The sequence below is a fragment of the Leuciscus leuciscus genome (genome assembly GCF_965113295.1).
Source record: "Leuciscus leuciscus genome assembly, chromosome: 17".
Taxonomy (NCBI): Eukaryota; Metazoa; Chordata; class Actinopteri; order Cypriniformes; family Leuciscidae; genus Leuciscus; species Leuciscus leuciscus.
The window spans coordinates 15,037,844-15,056,065 of record NC_138741.1 but is presented as its reverse complement, the minus strand read 5'-3'; the positions used below and the strand labels follow the sequence as shown (position 1 = coordinate 15,056,065).

General features: G+C 38.1%; 1 protein-coding gene and 1 long non-coding RNA gene across 3 annotated transcripts in view; one reads left to right on the top strand and one right to left on the bottom strand.

Annotated features, from left to right (window-relative positions):
• Positions 1–5,821: 5,821 nt before the first annotated feature.
• Positions 5,822–9,883, bottom strand: LOC309478796. Of its 2 annotated transcripts, XR_014199099.1 has the most exons (5): positions 8,346–9,883; positions 7,570–7,658; positions 7,270–7,467; positions 7,053–7,164; positions 5,822–6,408 (listed from the first exon to the last, which is right to left on the bottom strand). It is a non-coding gene; the product is annotated as an uncharacterized lncRNA (long non-coding RNA). The 2 variants fall into 2 exon arrangements; XR_014199100.1 differs by having other exon boundaries at positions 5,823–6,408; positions 7,570–9,883.
• A 5,571-nt stretch (positions 9,884–15,454) lies between these two features.
• The window catches only part of mdga2a (MAM domain containing glycosylphosphatidylinositol anchor 2a), a 156,614-nt gene continuing 153,846 nt past the window's right edge, over positions 15,455–18,222 (top strand). Inside the window, exon 1 of the mRNA XM_082142515.1 lies at positions 15,455–16,341. Coding sequence (XP_081998641.1) covers positions 16,269–16,341 — 73 coding nt within the window. The 5' untranslated portion in view covers positions 15,455–16,268. The remainder of the gene's footprint in view (positions 16,342–18,222) is intronic.

Here is an 18,222-nt window from a genome sequence, read left to right as displayed (position 1 = left end):
GAAACCGGGCCACAAAGTTTAAAAGAACCCAGAGTTCTTTAAAAGTTTAAAAGAGACCATTCGTAACATTATAAATGTTACACTGTCATTTTTTGACAGGCACACATTTTCATCACGCTATAGCTCTTTGCCTAAGACTCTTTGGCAAGTCTCTTTTGAACTTCACTAAGTAAGGAGCAAACGATCATCTAAATCCTACTGTACTTTGCTGTTTGGTGATCATTAAACATCAAACCATGATTACAGCATCAAACCGACGTGTCAGAGGTGAATATACAGTATGCAGGTTATAAAGTGTTTTAGGTTTCTTCATGTAAGTGGATGTTATCACTTCAAGAAAACCAGCACAATTTTTTTTTAGAAAATAAGAATATTTTCAGATGACTGTATATACCAAATGTAATGCTGAAAATAATGCTGTATGAACCATTTATGTTAAATGTGGTCTATAACATCTACAGAGAGGTTTGGACATTTGAATTGGGAAAATATGGAATTTTGAAATGGAAATTGTGTAACCCTGAATACAACATCAACACAGTAAGTACATTGCACATATATATATACTGTATATATATATATATATATATATATATATATATATATATATATATATATATATATATATATGTACATAAATACACCTAATATAAAGTGGGACCGTGCTTTGTCCTACAGCTGTACTCCCTTGGACCTTTCCTCATCAGAAGAGGAATGAAGGTTGCATTGCCTTTACCCAGTATGCTTTATACCTTTACACAGACTGAAATAAGACTCAGTTTAGACTCAGGCTCCCATTTCATTTCATTGGATGATGGAAAGGACTGGTGTGGGATCTAACGATTTGCAGCCCCCAGTGGCCCTGGGCTCATTCCATTAGAGGAATGACAACCCCGTGGGATTTAGTCATGGTGTCTGATGTATTTGTGATTCACCCAGCTGGATTATGCCACACACATTCAGCAGATATCGACTGGATGTCACCGCACCTCCTTTGGCTTGCACAGTCCTTGGAAGTCAGTTGCTTAGAAGTAATATCTCATCTTTTCAGATGTCAGCTGGTTCATTTAGTGTGAGGTATCTTACCACACTTCCTTTCCTGCATTTTGCTTGGGGACAAGCTTGCTTTAGAGTGTGGCAGTAAGGCAGGCTCCCTTGTCCAAATTGTGGCAGGTGTGGTGTCGTTGCCTTCATGTCTGAGCATTTTGATTTTGATGTGTATAAATTTGTATACATAGGTGCCACATTCGACCACTGCAGACACGTTGACTCGTCCGCCATCTTGGAACTGTCAACATTTCACATGCTGTCGTCACAATAAAATTCTGAGTTTTCCAAGATGTCATAACATTGCACAGCCTCTGGTTGTAAAAACTGCTGAAATTTAAATTCCAGAAGAAATGGGATAACCTTTCACAGGTGAGAATGTGTTGGTTTGCACTTTAATATAAACTCAATACTACGGTGTTTTAAACTATGGTAACACAACTAGGTTGCACCTTCGTTTTGTCTTTCATGTGCTGAAGCCTATTGCAGTCATAGAAATGTATACATGCATAAATACGGTTGCAGACACATTCAACTTGCTCTTGAGTGTTTTTTGGTCTGTTCCAATATGGCCGACAGCTAAGGTAAAGTGGCCCATTGAAACAGCCACTAATGAGGCATCTATGTATATACACTGATGAGCCAAAACATTATGACCAGTCACAGGTAAAGTGAATATCATTGATCGTCTCCTAACAAGGCTATATATTAAAGTCTGGGTAGATTAGATGGTAAGCAAGCAATCAGTTCTCATAAACAATGTGTTGGATGCAGGAGAAATGGGCAGGAATAAAGATCTGAATGACTTTGACAAGGGCCAAATTGTTGGCAAGGGACAAGGTCAGATTACCTCTGAAACGGCAAAGCTCATGGGTCGCTACCATTCAGCAGTGGTGAGAATTTACCAACGACAGGGTGATAGGTGCTCAGGTCTCAGCAATGCCACGAAGGCTATCCCGTCTGGTCTGAACCAACAGAAGGTCTACTGTGGCACAAGTCACACAAAATTTTAATGGAGTTATGGGTGGAATGTGTCAAAACATACAGTGCATCGCACACTGCTGCATCCCGTCCATCGTCGAAAGCACGTGGGCATGCTAGCGTCAGAAAGGGACCTTGGAGCAATGGAACAAGGTTGCCTGGTCCGATGAGTCCCGTTTTCTTTTATATCATGTGGACACTGACAGCCGTGTACGTGTGTGCCATTTACCTGGGGAAGTGTAGCACCAGGATGCACTCTGTGATGCTCTGGGCAATGTTCTGCTGGGAAACCCTGGGGCCGGCCATTCATGTGGACGTAAATTTGACATATGCCACCTACCTAAACAATGTTGCTGACCAGCAGCCTTCAAGAAAATGGTGTTCCCTGGTGGAAGTGGTCTCTTTCAGCAGGATAATGAACCCTTCCACACTGCACACATTGTTCAGAAATGGTTTGAAGGTGTTTCTCTGGCCTTCAAATTTCCCAGAGCATCAACAGGGATCAACTAGTTTGATCCACGGCGCTCCTCCTCGCAACCCACATGACTTGAAGGATCTACTGCTAATGTCTGCTGCTTTAGGGGTCTTGTAGAGTCCATGCCTCAGCGGATCGACACTGTTCTGGCAGCATGCAGAGGACCAACAGCACATTAGGCAGGTGGTCATAATGTTTTAGCACATCAGTGTATATCTATGGTTCAAACCTGCAGCCTCACAGTTATCAGGTCAGATATTTAGCCATTAGTCTACAACTAAAGTCTTTATTTTAAAGCCATGTATGAGGAATAATTTAGAGCTTAAACATCCAGAATTATTTTCACACTGTAAATAAATAATGAGGCTATTATGACAGATGTATGTGAGGTGAGACAAAGTGTGGAGAAATAATTTGATTAGAGCTGAACACCTGGGACTGATTGACAAATAATTACTACAAGATCACTACAAATATGGGGTTCAGTACTGCAACTACTTTTGATTTGTGTAGGGAAATATAAAATGGAATCACAATGATTATAAAAGAAAATGTGATTCCCAACTGTGTTGAATAGTCTATACAAAAATGATAATCATTTAATTGAAATTAACTTATTTATACTATTTTTAATAGTCCATTCAGTTGATCTTCATCATTATCAATTCATTATTAATGCAGTTCAAATTCATAATTCATTTCATGATAACATTATACCTTCTATTATAAAAAATATCAAACCAAAATGTAAATTTTTTCACACTCGTGTTGTATACTGTAGAAAGAATGATACATAATGATAGTGAAAGAGGACTTGGGTGATAATGTAATCATTCGAGTGGTTGGTTTCTTGAAGACGTTTATAAAGATTTCAATTTTTTCACAACCCAGATAATGAGGGACACACCTTAGTGAGCCAAGATGCAGGGCTGTCATCCCACTGGCCTGGAGTTTCATTTGCATTTCAAGGAAGATGTATCTTAAGTGACAGATGTACAGTAACTGACAGACTTGCTCAAGCACTCGATCTCTCAAACCCTGCCAAGCTTGTGAGTTAGAGCACTGGTGCTTTTTTCTTCTGTGAACGACTTAAACTATAACCACATAATAGGAGAACGATGTTTAATGCTGTAGAGATGTTTAATTTCTAAAGAAGACGTATCTAAGAATGACAGCCAATGTACTATAACTGATGACCCAGCTTTGCTCCATTACACAAACATAACACTTTTCACCACTTAAATGTTGTGTGCAAATCAAAAAATCAATAGTAGACTTGATGAAGTCTCTGTCAGGAGCTCAGAGAAATTGGTTAAGGATATTTGGATCACAGTCCAACTCATTGTAGATTTGAAGGTTTCTCTGATCTCATTAGGTTTCAATAAATAACCATGATATCTCCCATGTCAAGTCTCTCATGTTCACAGAGACTTATTTTTTTGTTGTTAAAAAATACAGTAAAAAACGAAATATTGTCAAATATTATTGCAATTTAAACGTAACTTTTCACTATTTTAATATATTCTCAAATGTAATTTATTTAGCAAAGCTTAATTTTCAGCATTATTACTCCAGTCTTGATTGTCACATGATCCTTCAGAAATCATTCTAATATGCTGATTTGGTGCTCAAGAAACATTTCTTCTTATTATCATCATCAATGATGAAAACAGTTGTAATACTTAATATATTTGTAGAAACCGGGATACTTTTTTTCCAGGATTCTTTGATCAATAGAAAGTTTAAAGAACAGCATTTATTTGAAATAGAATATTTTGATATATTAGAAATGTCTTTGTGGTCACTTTTAATCAATTTAATCATCCTTTCTGAATCAAACTATTATTTTATTTTTTTTATTAATTTAATTTTTTATCTTACTGACCCCCCAAACTTTTAATGTAGTTTACAATAACAAAATCCCATGTTGGATTGGTTGTAATGCATTACTAATTAATTACTGTAATTTAATTACTTTTCCCTTGAAAAAGTAAAGTAATGGATTGCTCTTACAGTTAGATTTAATTACAGTTTATTCTGATGTAAATGCATTAAAATACTGTATAGACTGTTGACTATCTAATGTTAAAATGTATGTTTTCAATGTAACCTTCTCCCTTTTAATAAAGTCAGTTCAAGAATAATTTCTGCAATTTTAGAGGCCTATTATTTATTTGAAAGAATTAAAAGAGCAGTTTCATGTCTATCCTTGCAAAAAGTAATGAGTAATAAGTAATGCAATACTTCTTATAGAGAATAATTAGTACAGTAATCTAATTACACTGTTGAAGAAGTAATTAGTAGCTAGTAATTAATTACTTTTCTTAGAGTAACTTAACCAATATGGAAGGCATTTTCTGCCAAATTTAAATAAATAAATTAAATGATTAAAATGAAAATTAAAACCAGATTAACGATTTCATTACAGAAAACAGTACGCAAAATATGTGACAAAATTGATAATGAAATTAAATGATTTCATTTTCACAGCATTATCCGTCAAATTGAAAAATAAAATGCAATTGGTGATTTCACATTTCATTTTCACTACAGTCTCGAGGCAAGACTGCCAATATTAAAATGAAAAGCCAAACGTGAAAAAGAAACTACAAATACAGTTTTTACAATGCTCTTTAGTAACGCTCACGCAATAATAGTGACACAATTCAAATACAAATGTAAATTTTCGTTTTCATTTTAATTCCTCTTTTATTTCACAGTTTTCATTTTCGTTTTCATTTTCAAAGACAACCTGCATGCAAATTCTATGTTAATGAGTGGGTGTGGCTTATTCTAGTAACGGCGCTAAAGACACGCCTTCTGTAAAGCGAAGTTCATCGACGTCCCGTGTGCATGAGTTGAATGTGTGAAACAAAATTATTTAAATGTGATTATATTGTTATCGAGACGACGAGATATGGCGAAATTGTGCGGGCCGAGAGCGGCCCGATTAAGGCTAAAACAATCGGCCAATCCTCGGCATGAATCTAGGTCCGATTGCTCTGCGAGCGCTCGGTTTTAACGCGGCCCGATTAAGGCTAAAGACACTCGGCCGAGCGCTCGGTTTTAACGCGGCCCGATTGCGGAAACCCGAGTGAGAGGACGTATAGCTCGCCTCCAATCCCGTTCCTTATTTGGGCTTATTTGAACTTTGATTTCCATTCATATCAGGTTAATACTAAAATTGCTTAGCAGCCGTTATTTATGCAAGATAAACAAAGTAAAACAGCACAAGGAAGACAGGTTTCATGTTTAATGCATTTTTTATTGGACCACACTACAAAAATAGGATAAACACTTTTTAATAACAGATTTGAATAGAATAGAAATATCACAGCATTAATGTAGAATCAAGGAGTTCAAATACCATTTTCCAATATCAACATTTTTAACTTTGAAACATTTAATTCTGGCCCACTGCATTTGAGTTGTCTACGCACACACACTTTTTAATAACAGATTTGAATTGAAAAGAATAGAATAGAACAGAATAGAATAGAAATAATATCACAGCATTAATGTAGAATCAAGGAGTTCAAATACCATTTTCCAATATCAACATTTTCACTTTGAAACATTTAATTCTGGCCCACTGCGTTTTTGAGTAGTCTACGCACACACTTTTTAATAACAGATTTGAATTGAAAAGAATAGAATAGAAATAATATCACAGCATTAATGTAGAATCAAGGAGTTCAAATACCATTTTCCAATATCAACATTTTTAACTTTGAAACATTTAATTCTGGCCCACCGCGATATTTGAGTTGTCTACGTTGTCTGCCTGTTCGCCCTCTGACTTCGGCCACCATCCCTATCAGAGGCTAACCACAGACACCTGGTGATGAGCAGCTCTGTTTCCTCTTCTGTAGAATCTTTGGTCAGGGCATTGCGGCGGACTGCATCTGAGAAAAACACAAGATAGAAGAGGGCAGCATGACCACGTGATGTTACTCAGCAACAACCAAAACTTAATTTGGATGCAGGGCTCTACACTTACATTTCTTTTTAATTTAAAAAGTTTAGGAGCACAGTCAAATTTAGGAGCACCTTCTGATCAATGACAAATTAACCTACCCATTAAAAGGCGGTATTTGATAAAATGACTTGCCGGGGCATTTTTTTTTTTAAAAGCGCATTTTCTTAACTAAATCACAGCCTTTGTGATTTCATGATAGCACTATGCTATATTATGATTGTAAATGGTTTTAAATAGATCGCGTAGCCTTAGAAAACGGTGTAATAATGTTATTCATGGATTCTCGTCTGTGGAATGCGCCACTTCCGGTATTTTGCCGGTTACTCAACACGGGTAAATTGCTATTGAGGATTTTTTTTAATCGAGTGCTCGACTTTAATCGAGGAATCGTTGCAGCTCTAGTTTCAATGGAGGGTGCACCCATAGAACCTGATCAGGTCAGTCGCACTGGTGCTCCTAAATACTTTGTCACCGTCACAGCCAGTAAATAAATAAATAAATAAATAAATAGGTTGCACTGTAGAGCCCTGGGGTGTCACCACAGTGCAGTTATCCAGCACTGACACTCACCCAGAACCACACTTTTAATGAGTCTTGCCAGCGAAGTGTTCATTGCTCTTTTCAGGACCTGCCCCACAGTGTCTTTAAGAGTCATGCCTCCGACCATTCCAAGGAGAACAGTCTGAAACAAAGACATGTAACTCGTTAGTTATTTAAGGAATATAGCATGAGTGAGAGTGGGGACTGACTTTTAGGAATGATCTGATTAATGCATAATTTAACTCACCAAATTCTTCTTCTCCTCTGGATTCTTTAACGTCTCCTCCAAACATTGTAGCTCCTCAATAGTTGAAAGTAGGAGCCCAAAATGTGTTGGGTCTGGCGTGAAGTCTGGAACTGCTGGAGATTTGTAGGAGCTGCATCAGGATGAGCAACTGCTGCTCTCTGATAGAATCAAGCTGGATGAGGATCTCCTTAGCAATTGCTGTAAGACACAAGAAAAAGCAGGCATAACAGATTAGTAGCAAAACATTGTACGTAGATATGTCAGAGTAAACCGAGAGAGTTCACTTTGTAGAATTCCTACCTGTAGGCACAGCCTCCTGAGAAGACCGGTCTTTTGTGTCTTCCATGGTGTTGCTTTCCATGGTTGTGTTGACATTTCTGCCTTTATAACTGAGGGGATTATAATCAGAGGAAGGTTAAGTTTAAAATAAAAATGTTGAATGTAATATATTTTTCTCCTGGTCCTTATTTTAAATAGGTCATAAAAAATATCAATATTATCGACTGATATGAAACGCTTACATCATGATACAGTTTTCAGTCATATCGCCCAGCCCTAGGGTAGCTAATAAACTTTTCAAACCTGTCTGTACAGACCGCATTTAGCCAAAGGTAATGTTGATGTTAGCTATAAAGTGCGATTTCAGTTTGCGCCATAAAAGTACAACTAGAGGCCAATTCACACCGCAGACAAACGCCAGCAAACACCAACAAAAAAAAGTCACCAACAAAAGTTGGTCGTTGTATTCAGAATGTTATGAAAAATAAGTGTCATGTTCACACTGCCCCAACAGAAACCGACAAACTCAAGCACCCACGGAAAAACACGAGATATTCATTCATTTTAACCAATACAAGTAAAAGATTGCAGCTTTCAGACACAACTTTCTTCTCGTTTTATATTGTTAAATGTCGAGAGTGCATCTGTTACAGGCCCCTGTGCAAAAGGCCATTAAATGCACTTCACGACGTCATACACAGCGTTCACAAAATGGCGGACGGTCTGCACATAGATCTTCACAACCCAGAACATTAATACACAAAATATTTGCAGCATGAACATATGTTGTATCATACCTGTAAAACCAGGAGCAAACGTGTCAGCGTAATCATAATCCCCAGCAACTGTGAGGTCGCCGGCGCAGGCGCAGCTGCTCCTCTACCGTTATAAGAGTCCTCAGTTCATTTTCATAATAAGAGTCCCGATCTCACTCAGCAACAGACATGACCCAGCTTTCAGCAGACCAAAGTCCCACATCATTCCTCTATTTACATAAGTAAAATAAATATTTTCTTACAGGATCAAAATGTGCACATACTTTAGGACAAAACGTGTTTGTTGGCGTTTGTCTGTGCGGTATGAATTGGCCTTAAGCCAGCTAACATTTGTTCCACTTTATTTTCTTCCACAGATCAAAGACTGTGCTCGTAAATATTATTCACGTAAATTGCATTCAATAAAAATGGTGTCTAGCCTAGCAACTAATTCTTTGCCAACTAGCAGAACGAAAATATGAGCTGCTAGCGCAAAAACAGCGCAGCTAACGTTAGTCAATGTTAGCTTCGTTAACTTCGCGCCATAAAAGCTTTCATATTACCCCCATTTGCACTACTTTACTCAGACAAAAATTGTATATTGTTGTCCTAATTAATAGAATTCGAGTTCTGAATTCTTTCTTTTCGTTTCATCTAGGGAAGCACTTTCAAATGAACATGAACAAAGTTTAAACGGATCGATAATAATCAACATTTAATCAGCAACAGTTCGAAATATGTAGGTCGACGTAACTCGATTGAAACTATGCTCGGCGTGAAATGTTGATGCTTTTTAAGGAAATTGAACACAACTTACCTCAAGTTCACTGTAATGACGCAGGATCGAAAAGGGATGATTTTAAGTCAGGCGTTGAGTTTTATCTCACCGAAAGTTGTGCACACGTCTTGCGTGCTGACGCTCGCTGCAGCAACTGTTGAAATCGGCTTCATACCGGTAAACGCATCTGAGCCGAGCGCCCAGAGTTTAACCGTCACTGCTGGTAAACATTTGAAATAGCCAGTAAAATGAATTTTAGACTCAGTGTTAATTTTAGACTACCCAACTACTCAGCCGATGCGCGACTGCAATCACCGTGACTGTGCGAGTGATGTCGAGCGCCCATGCATTTTTAAAATACACGTAAAGAATCTTCATGACAACTAAATATTTTTGCTATGGTTATAAATATAAAAAATTGCTCTGTGCAAAATGACTCTATTATTATTATTATTTACCGCATATATTTTGTTTTGGACAACGACATTCGACGAGTATAACATACTAAGATACAGTCAGGAATTTACGTCAATTTTAAAATAATTTTTATGTTAATTATTGCTACATTAAAACCATCCTTGATTTAACCTAAGCCGAGTCATTTCCAGAAGTGGTCCAGATCATACAGCAGAGCCGACCAGTTACGGTGAACATGAATCGGCCCAGTGCTTTACAGCCGTAACAAAAATGCATGTGCCAGAGCGAGCTGCGGGCCACAATCGGCCCGGTTAACACACGCCGATGCCGAGTCTGAGCCGCAGGCGCCGCGGGGCAGCCGAGCTCGGGCCGATTATACATGCTATCTGGGCTGTTAGTGAGCTTTTGCGGGAAGCTGCCGCAACATTAGAACATGGAAACAACCAGCCTGACCATGTTAGTTATGATGTTAGACTCAGACTAGACCATAATCGACGATGAGGTTCATTCATGTATTAGGCTGTTTTGGAAATGCAACTATTTGGGTGTACAGAAGTCTTAGTAACACAATTTCTACAACAATTATAGCCAGACATTAATACCCGCTAGCTTTAACCGAGAACCTCGGCCAATGTTTCATATTCGCGTCACGCCCTTCAGCCGTGACTTATTCAGATACAGCACTATAGCCTGTATCTGTCCGCTGTTTAACTGTTACGTGTCTTTTGGTTATTTTAAGTTTGTGTACAAAAAGAATCGCAATGCTGATTTTCATTTCCAGTAACAACTTCTGGATGAGATCGAGAAAGCGAGTGTACCTGCATTTACAGTAGGCTAGATATAGCATTTTCCTTCAGGTCAGTGCTATATTCATAATAAAAAATCCGTTTGAATGTCCGGTCGCGTGTGATATCTTGTACTTTTAACAGTTAATAGGGGTTGTCCGTGCCTATAGTCATGTCAGTTGCGTCTTTCTTCTCCGTGATCACAAGTTTGAGTCATTTCAAAAGTCTTCTCTACTGACTGACTCACTCATTAAGACAGTCTTTGTCTCCATCTAATGGAGAAATAATGTAACTTCTGTTGCTTTATGGTCAGGGACTATTTTTTTTTTCTCCAGCGGAAGGAATTATTGGCTTTTAGTGATTTATTTTACTTCATGATAGTTGCATAGATACATATGTTTCGGGATTCATATTTGTATTGCGTGGTCACCGTTTTATAAAATCAATAAGGTACTCTCTAGGCTAGTGCTGTATCTGAATAAGTCACGGCTGAAGGGCGTTGTTAGGCACGACGCGAATATGAAACATTGGCCGAGGTTCTCGGTTAAAGCTAGCGGGTATTAATGTCTGGCTATAATTGTTGTAGAAATTGTGTTACTAAGACCTTTGTACACCCAAATAGTTGAATTTCCAAAACAGCCTAATACATGAATGAACCTCATCGTCGATTATGGTCTAGTCTGAGTCTAACATCATAACTAACATGGTCAGGCTGGTTGTTTCCATGTTCTAATGCTGCGGCAGCTTCCCGCAAAAGCTCACTAACAGATTTCGCCATATCTCGTCGTCTCGATTACAATATAATCACATTTAAATAATTTCATTTCACACATTCAACTCATGCACACGGGCGTCGACGACTAAAGGCCTATTTATACTTCTGCGTCGAACTGCCGCCGTAGCTACGTCGTAGGCTGTGTGTAGCGCGCGTACCCTACGGCGTACCCTGACGTGCACCTCTCCAAAAATGTAACAACGCGTCAATTCTACACGGACACAAGCGCTGTGCTTGGTCTGCCAGAACCCCTCCCTCGGGGTTTCACACGCTCCCTAGGTACGCGTCAACGCGGACAACGACACAGAAGTATAAATTAAAACCAACACGTTGCCTACGGCGTATAGGCTCCGGCGTAGGTCCGACGCAGAAGTATAATGAGGCCTTAAGCTTTACAGAAGGCGTGTCTCAGCGCCGTTACTAGAATAAGCCACACCCACTCATTAACATAGAATTTGCATGCAGGTTGTCCTTGAAAATGAAAACTAAAATGAAAACTGTGAAATAAAAGAGGAATTAAAATGAAAACGAAAATTTACATTTGTATTTGAATTGTGTCACTATTATTGCGTGAGCGTTACTAAAGAGCATTGTAAAAACTGTATTTGTAGTTTCTTTTTCACGTTTGGCTTTTCATTTTAATATTGGCAGTCTTGCCTCGAGACTGTAGTGAAAATGAAATGTGAAATCACCAATTGCATTTTATTTTTCAATTTGACGGATAATGCTGTGAAAATGAAATCATTTAATTTCATTCTCAATTTTGTCAAATTTTTTGCATACAGTTTTCTGTAATGAAATCGTTAATCTGGTTTTAATTTTCATTTTAATCATTTAATTTATTTATTTAAATTTGGCAGAAAATGCCTTCCATAAACCAACACTGTTCTCAGTGTACATCTAAGAACACGTTCAATATGTTTAAGTTCTGAAAATACTTTATATATATGTATATATATATATATATATGTATATATATATATGTGTGTGTGTGTGTGTGTGTGTGTGTGTGTGTGTGTGTATAGCTGAATATATCACAGAAATAGCGTTCAAATTTCATACTCAATTAATCTACCTCCCAGGTCACCTTGTTAAAGTTGTATACACGCAAAATACGTTTAAATAGAATTTTTTTTGTGAATACTCTAGTCTACATTTATATTTGATGAAGCTTATCAAATTGATCCAAGTGAGTCTGAAAAGCAAGAATAATACCGAGAACTTTTCATGAAAGGGGTAATGTTCTTACATCAAGGTCTTATCACCTATGTTGTATACATCAACTCAGCGTGTATCCTTTCAGAAGCTAGAACTGAGTGTTAATTAAAAGAGGTTACAGAGCGGATAGTTGTTGAATGTGGATGCTTATAACGAGTGAACCTCATTAAAATATAAAATAATCAGATCTGTATCAGAAATATGTTCGCATCCATTCACTCCCTCATGTCAAGGTTCCTCAGCTTCACAGCTCACAGAACTGTTCACCATTAACAGGCAGTTATGTGAGCTTGCCGTTGTTGGATGGATGGAGTTAGTGATGCTGCATAATGACCTGGACAGCTCTGAGGTTTCTGGCGAGTGCCTGTCTCGTCAATCTCAGCTCACCACTGCGATGGCTAATTTTAACCCAGCGCTAATTTGCCTCAACTCTCTGACACACACATTTCTAACACACCCTAATTAAACAATAACATGGGTGACTACACCACACATGCAGCTGTCATGTCTGTTGTGTAGTTTTGTAAAGTATCTAGCTTTAGCTGAAGCCCAGCAATTAACCTGACAAAAAAAATAAAGAACCTTGGTAGTATACTACTAGATAAACATGTATAGACTGTGTCCAACCACTACTGTTCAGATTTTTTATTTATTTATAAATTGATACTTTTATTCAGCAGGGATGGATTTATTTAACTTATTAAAATTGACAGTAAAGACATTTGTAATGTAATGTTAATGTAATGTTACAGAAGATTTCAATTTCAAATAAATGTTCTTTTGAACTTTCTATTTATTTGAATCCTGAAAAATATATATCATGATTTTCACAAAAATATTAAGCATTACAACTGACATGAATAATAAGAAACATTTCTTGAGCACCAAATCAGCATATTATAAAGATTTCTGAAGGATCATGTGACACTGAATTCAACTTTGCCATCACAGGAATAAATTTCTTTTTAAAATATATTAAAAAAGAAAACGGTTATTTTAAATTGTAATATTTCACAGTTTTTACTGTATTTTTGATCAAATTATTGCAGCGTTAGTGAGAATAAAAGACTTTCAAAAACAAATTTCACATCCAGTGCCACTGCCATAACATTGAATTTGCCACAAATCTAACAATAAAAGCGTTAATCAAATAGTTGTAATAAAAGATAGACTGGAAAAACAAAAACTTGTGCTTTTAATTTGCACTAATTTTGAAGTGCATTTTGCTTTTAAGGACATGAAAAACTGAGAGCCTGTTTCCTGTCAACATTTCTCTGTTACCTTGTAAGTGTCATTAGTGATGTAGCCAGTTACACTGAAATGGAAAATGGGGAATGAACAGGAAATTAAAGAGAGACTTGGAATTAATGTTTTTATTTTTTAAAGTGAGCTACACAAAAGAAAGGTTGGGTATTGTAAAAACAGAAAACAGAAATCAAATAGTTATTCTCTTAAAAGGATCTAAAAAATAAAATGTTGTCATCATTTACTCCGCATTCATCTTTGTACATCATATGTATGAATTACTTTCTTCATGGGTCATTGAAGAACTTCCTGGCCACTCTTTTCCATTTAATGACAATGAAATAAGGACTGTCAAGTAACCCAAAAATATCATACAAATATTTTGCCCTTTTCATGTTCATCAATGCTATATTGCTATATGGTGTTTTCACATAAAACAGCATTTGCCATCACTTATATGTTAAATTCGATAAGTCTAGATGACCACCAACAACATTTTATGTAATTTCTATTTGGGTAGTTCTTAAAGCCATAATCACACTAATTATATTCAGCTACAATATTTGAATATGTAGTGAATTAATAAAAATAGTATTATTTTTATAGAAAATGTAATCAATTTGTGCTGTTTTGCATGTCACCATGTATTTTCATGTAACTTTATTTTTTCTTATTCCAGAAGATGGCAGTATATGTACAGTACACAATTTGTTGACCAACGAATCCTCTATGGCTGTGAAGCCCTGACAAAGTTGACAGTATTATTAAGATTTTGTAATCCATAGCACTCGATTGATCATTTGATTGCATATTTCATATAAATATAAAATATTCATATCGATAATACAGATGTAATGTACATAATGGTGCTAGCCGCTTTTTTCAAAAAGATTTGGGCTGGTAACACAAAAATCATTGATTCAATCAGGGTGATGCATGCTACTGTGATCAAGGATTACAGTCACGCGAGACCCTGGGGCACAATGTATTGTTTATTAGGTTTTATTATATTACTTGCACGCATTCGCTGTTCATCTGTACTGTATATTTACATTTTCAGAAGTTTGCTTTTCAGTTCAAGGCCCCTGGAACACTGGCCACACTGGCCCACTTCTGGTAAAGTGTTGAATAACAGTTAGTAAGTACCTATTAAACACTGAATGACTATCATAAAAGTTTAGTGAAACATGACAAGGTTTTTACACATTTATATTTAAAATTTGCTTTGAAAATGTGTTTAAATAAGGAAATATGTGTACTTATTACAAAAACATTGTGGTAAATTGTTTAGTTGTAAAAAGTGTGAATTAATTATTAATTGGCCAACATAATGTTGCTGTAAAATATTACAGTAAAATGTCCATTCTCAGAATTCTCTATTAAAATCATAACATTTTTATTCCTTATTATGTACATTTGAGTATTTTGTGGTATTTTAGTTTGGTTAATTTTGACTGTTTTATTTTAGTGTCTGATCATTGTTCACGGTTGCTATAGTGAGTCATCATGTGACCCTCTCTTGAACCACCTGTGTCATCATCATCAGTTCGTTTTACATTAACAGATTGTATTAGCTCGAATATATTCGAGCATATTAACATCACCTGATTTAATGGTGACATGTTTAACAGAATGTAGACTCGCATCTACTGGCATTGTTGCGGTTGATATGTTGATAATGGAAGGAAAATCATTCATTTGATAGTTATAAAGTCGACCAGGGAGGAGGTGAGCGGCGAAATTAATAGCAGCTATCATCTTCCGTTTCAATGAGAGAAAAAAGCCAAACGAACGAACAAACGTCAGAAAGCATGTATACCATTTAGACTAGCGGCCTTTAATTTATAATGAAGTTCACGTTGCTCTGCTGCGAACGTTCTCAGCGCGAGAGTGCTTCTCATACAAATGAGATCCGAGCGCGCTCACTCACTCACTCACTCACGCGCTCTTTGACGTAGTCAGCCAGCTGGGCTCCGGCGTTCCAGCGCAGTACGTATGGCGCAGCGTGCCCGACCACCCTTCACATTTCATCCAGACTAAATTACGGTTTATCCTGAATACAGGCAACCTAACCTGACACATCCGTGTGTGTGTGTCATTGTTTCTCTTCTTCTTTTTTTTCAAGCCGGGACCAAAGACTTCCGAGAAGTAAAGCTGGCCCACACAGCTCTAATGAAATAGCGGATTCATCTGTTTATCCGCTGGAGACGAAGAATCATAGTGTTACTATAGTAGCGCTCCCATCAGCATCAAGGAGCAGCTTTTTTTCGGCGTGCCTTTCTGCCTCACCGGCATCCTGAACGCACGAAGGGATGAGAGAGGCGGTCTCGTCGATTATTGGTTATCTTTCGCATTAAATTCCGCAGTATTATCTTTTGGGAACGTCGATGAGGTGGATGCCAGCGCGCGTAGCCGATTAATAGCGCGCGTGTTTCCCATGGCGCTGTCATTTACTTTCGCCAGCCGCGTCGGTGCTTAATGCCGGCGAAGGTGTGAGGAGGAGACCCGCTCTGAAGGTTTGATGCTCGTCCTCCTTATCTGTCACATATTTATATCTCCGCCTAGACCAATTTGGTGAGAACATCTGCATTGAACTGGCAAGAAATGACTTGTGAGACATCTCGGACTGACACTACTTCAGCTGTTTCTTGATGATACGGTCACGCGAGGTGGGAGATTTGGACTGCACGTACTGCCTTCTACTGTTCGCCGCCTGAGGAGCTGGATATGTTCAGACTAACGTAAAGATGGATATTATCTTTGCTCTCCTGTGGTTATTGGCCGCACTATTTGAAGGCGTTTTTTGCCAGGGAATATACGGTAAGACAAACAGACGTAGCGGCTACGTACAATAGCCTTTACAGAACTGTCGTGACCTTGCGAGGTAGATGGAAGATGTGGATGTTCATTCTCAATGATATCCAGTGTGATGTAGGCCCTATAGCTCACATGTCAATTGACAGTTCCTGCGTTACAGGTGCACCGTGGGCTAGCCTGTGGCCCCAGTCTGCCTCGTATTGGGCTTATGCATGAAATTGGCTACGTTGCCATGCATGATAACCGTTATTGATTGGATGTTTTGAAATATCTTTATTACTAGGAGATGCATTGCTTGATCAACGCATACAGATCTGTGACCATCACTGGGGTAAACGTTGCTGCAAAGTATTTAGGTATATGGGCAGACTGGCGGCTATTTGCCACATGGGGAAGTTGTCACAAGGGCTACACTCAGGGGTGCCGCCAGAAATTCTGGGCCCTATGGAAACCAAAATTTCTGGGCCCCCTACATTTTTTACAGATAAAATGTAACCCAATAAACATGCCCTGTATACTTTAAAAAAGATACTTAGCACATTGCATAGTTGCATACTAGGTGCAGACAATAACACACACACGTAATAACCATATTATTTTGTTTTCTTAATATAAAATATTAAAATATCTATTTTGTAAACTCCTTATAGCCAATGGTTAGCCTACTACAGACATGTTTTATTCAATTTTATATTATTTTTTCTGGGGCATTTTATTCATATTAAGAACGTCAAGTTTGACAGCATCGATCGTAGCAGCAGCAGCACTGTCACTTCACAGAACACACGGCAAACTGATTTTGTAATTTTTGAAGCGTGTAGATTACTTTTTGTTTTGTAAAGTTATCATCATGTGGCGAACACAGTAGATAAGACGTGTTTAGAGGCTTCAATCAATCTTCGTGAAGTTTCGCGCTCAGGCTCACCTTGTTCGGCTGACTGTGCGTTCACACCGGACGCGAATAGCGCGTCAAATTCGCGCCTGCCGCGTCTAGTTATACGCTTGACCACTTTTTGTGTTAATTCGCGCGTCAAGAGCGAAATTGACGCGCGTAAAAACAAAAGTTTGAAACGAAATTACAACGCGTCTTTGCATGGACTTAACATTGAAATCACTCGCGCCTGACGCGCTATTCGCGTCCGGTGTGAACGCACCATGAGACGGGGACGGGGGACGTGGGGGAAGGAGGACGTGGGTGTGCAGCAGCCGCTGAATCTGTGTCTACGAGACATGATAACCCGGAGACAGCAGAGATGTTATTATTGTTGGATGTAAATCATAATTCAGTAATTATTTTACTTAGCTAGCTAGATAAAAGCAGGTCATGTAGCAACAAAAATAAGTAGCCTAACTCTGAAAGTTTTGGAATACAGGAATAGGGCAAGCTACCTTTCTTTTTGAAAAACTGTGTGACATACTGTCGACTTCGGCGTTCTCTGTCTTCTATTTCCGTTTTTGATGCCCTGACTTTTGATGTGACATGCCTGCGTGTGTCACTGTCTGCGCTGCATCATAGCAAGTGCAATAAGCAAGAGACGCTACACGAGCGATCGTAGCTCGGACAGCGCAGGTGGAATGAACCATTGTGAGGGGGAGGGGTGTGACTGAAACAGTAAATACATTATTTGTTTTTTAAATATTAAATCTATGGTCAAAACGTACAAAATACACATTTAGTGCATGAGGGGCCCTAGCACATTTAATGTATGTATAAAAAAGAGAAAAGAACTAAGAAAAGAAAAAGGGGGTCTGCTCTTCTGGGCCCTAAATCAGCCTGGGCCCTTAGAATCGTCCTAACCTTCCACCCCTTTACGGCGCCCTTGGCTACACTGTGCGCAATTTGGTGACTTTTATAATTCAGTCTGTCAGTGTCAGATCTCTACA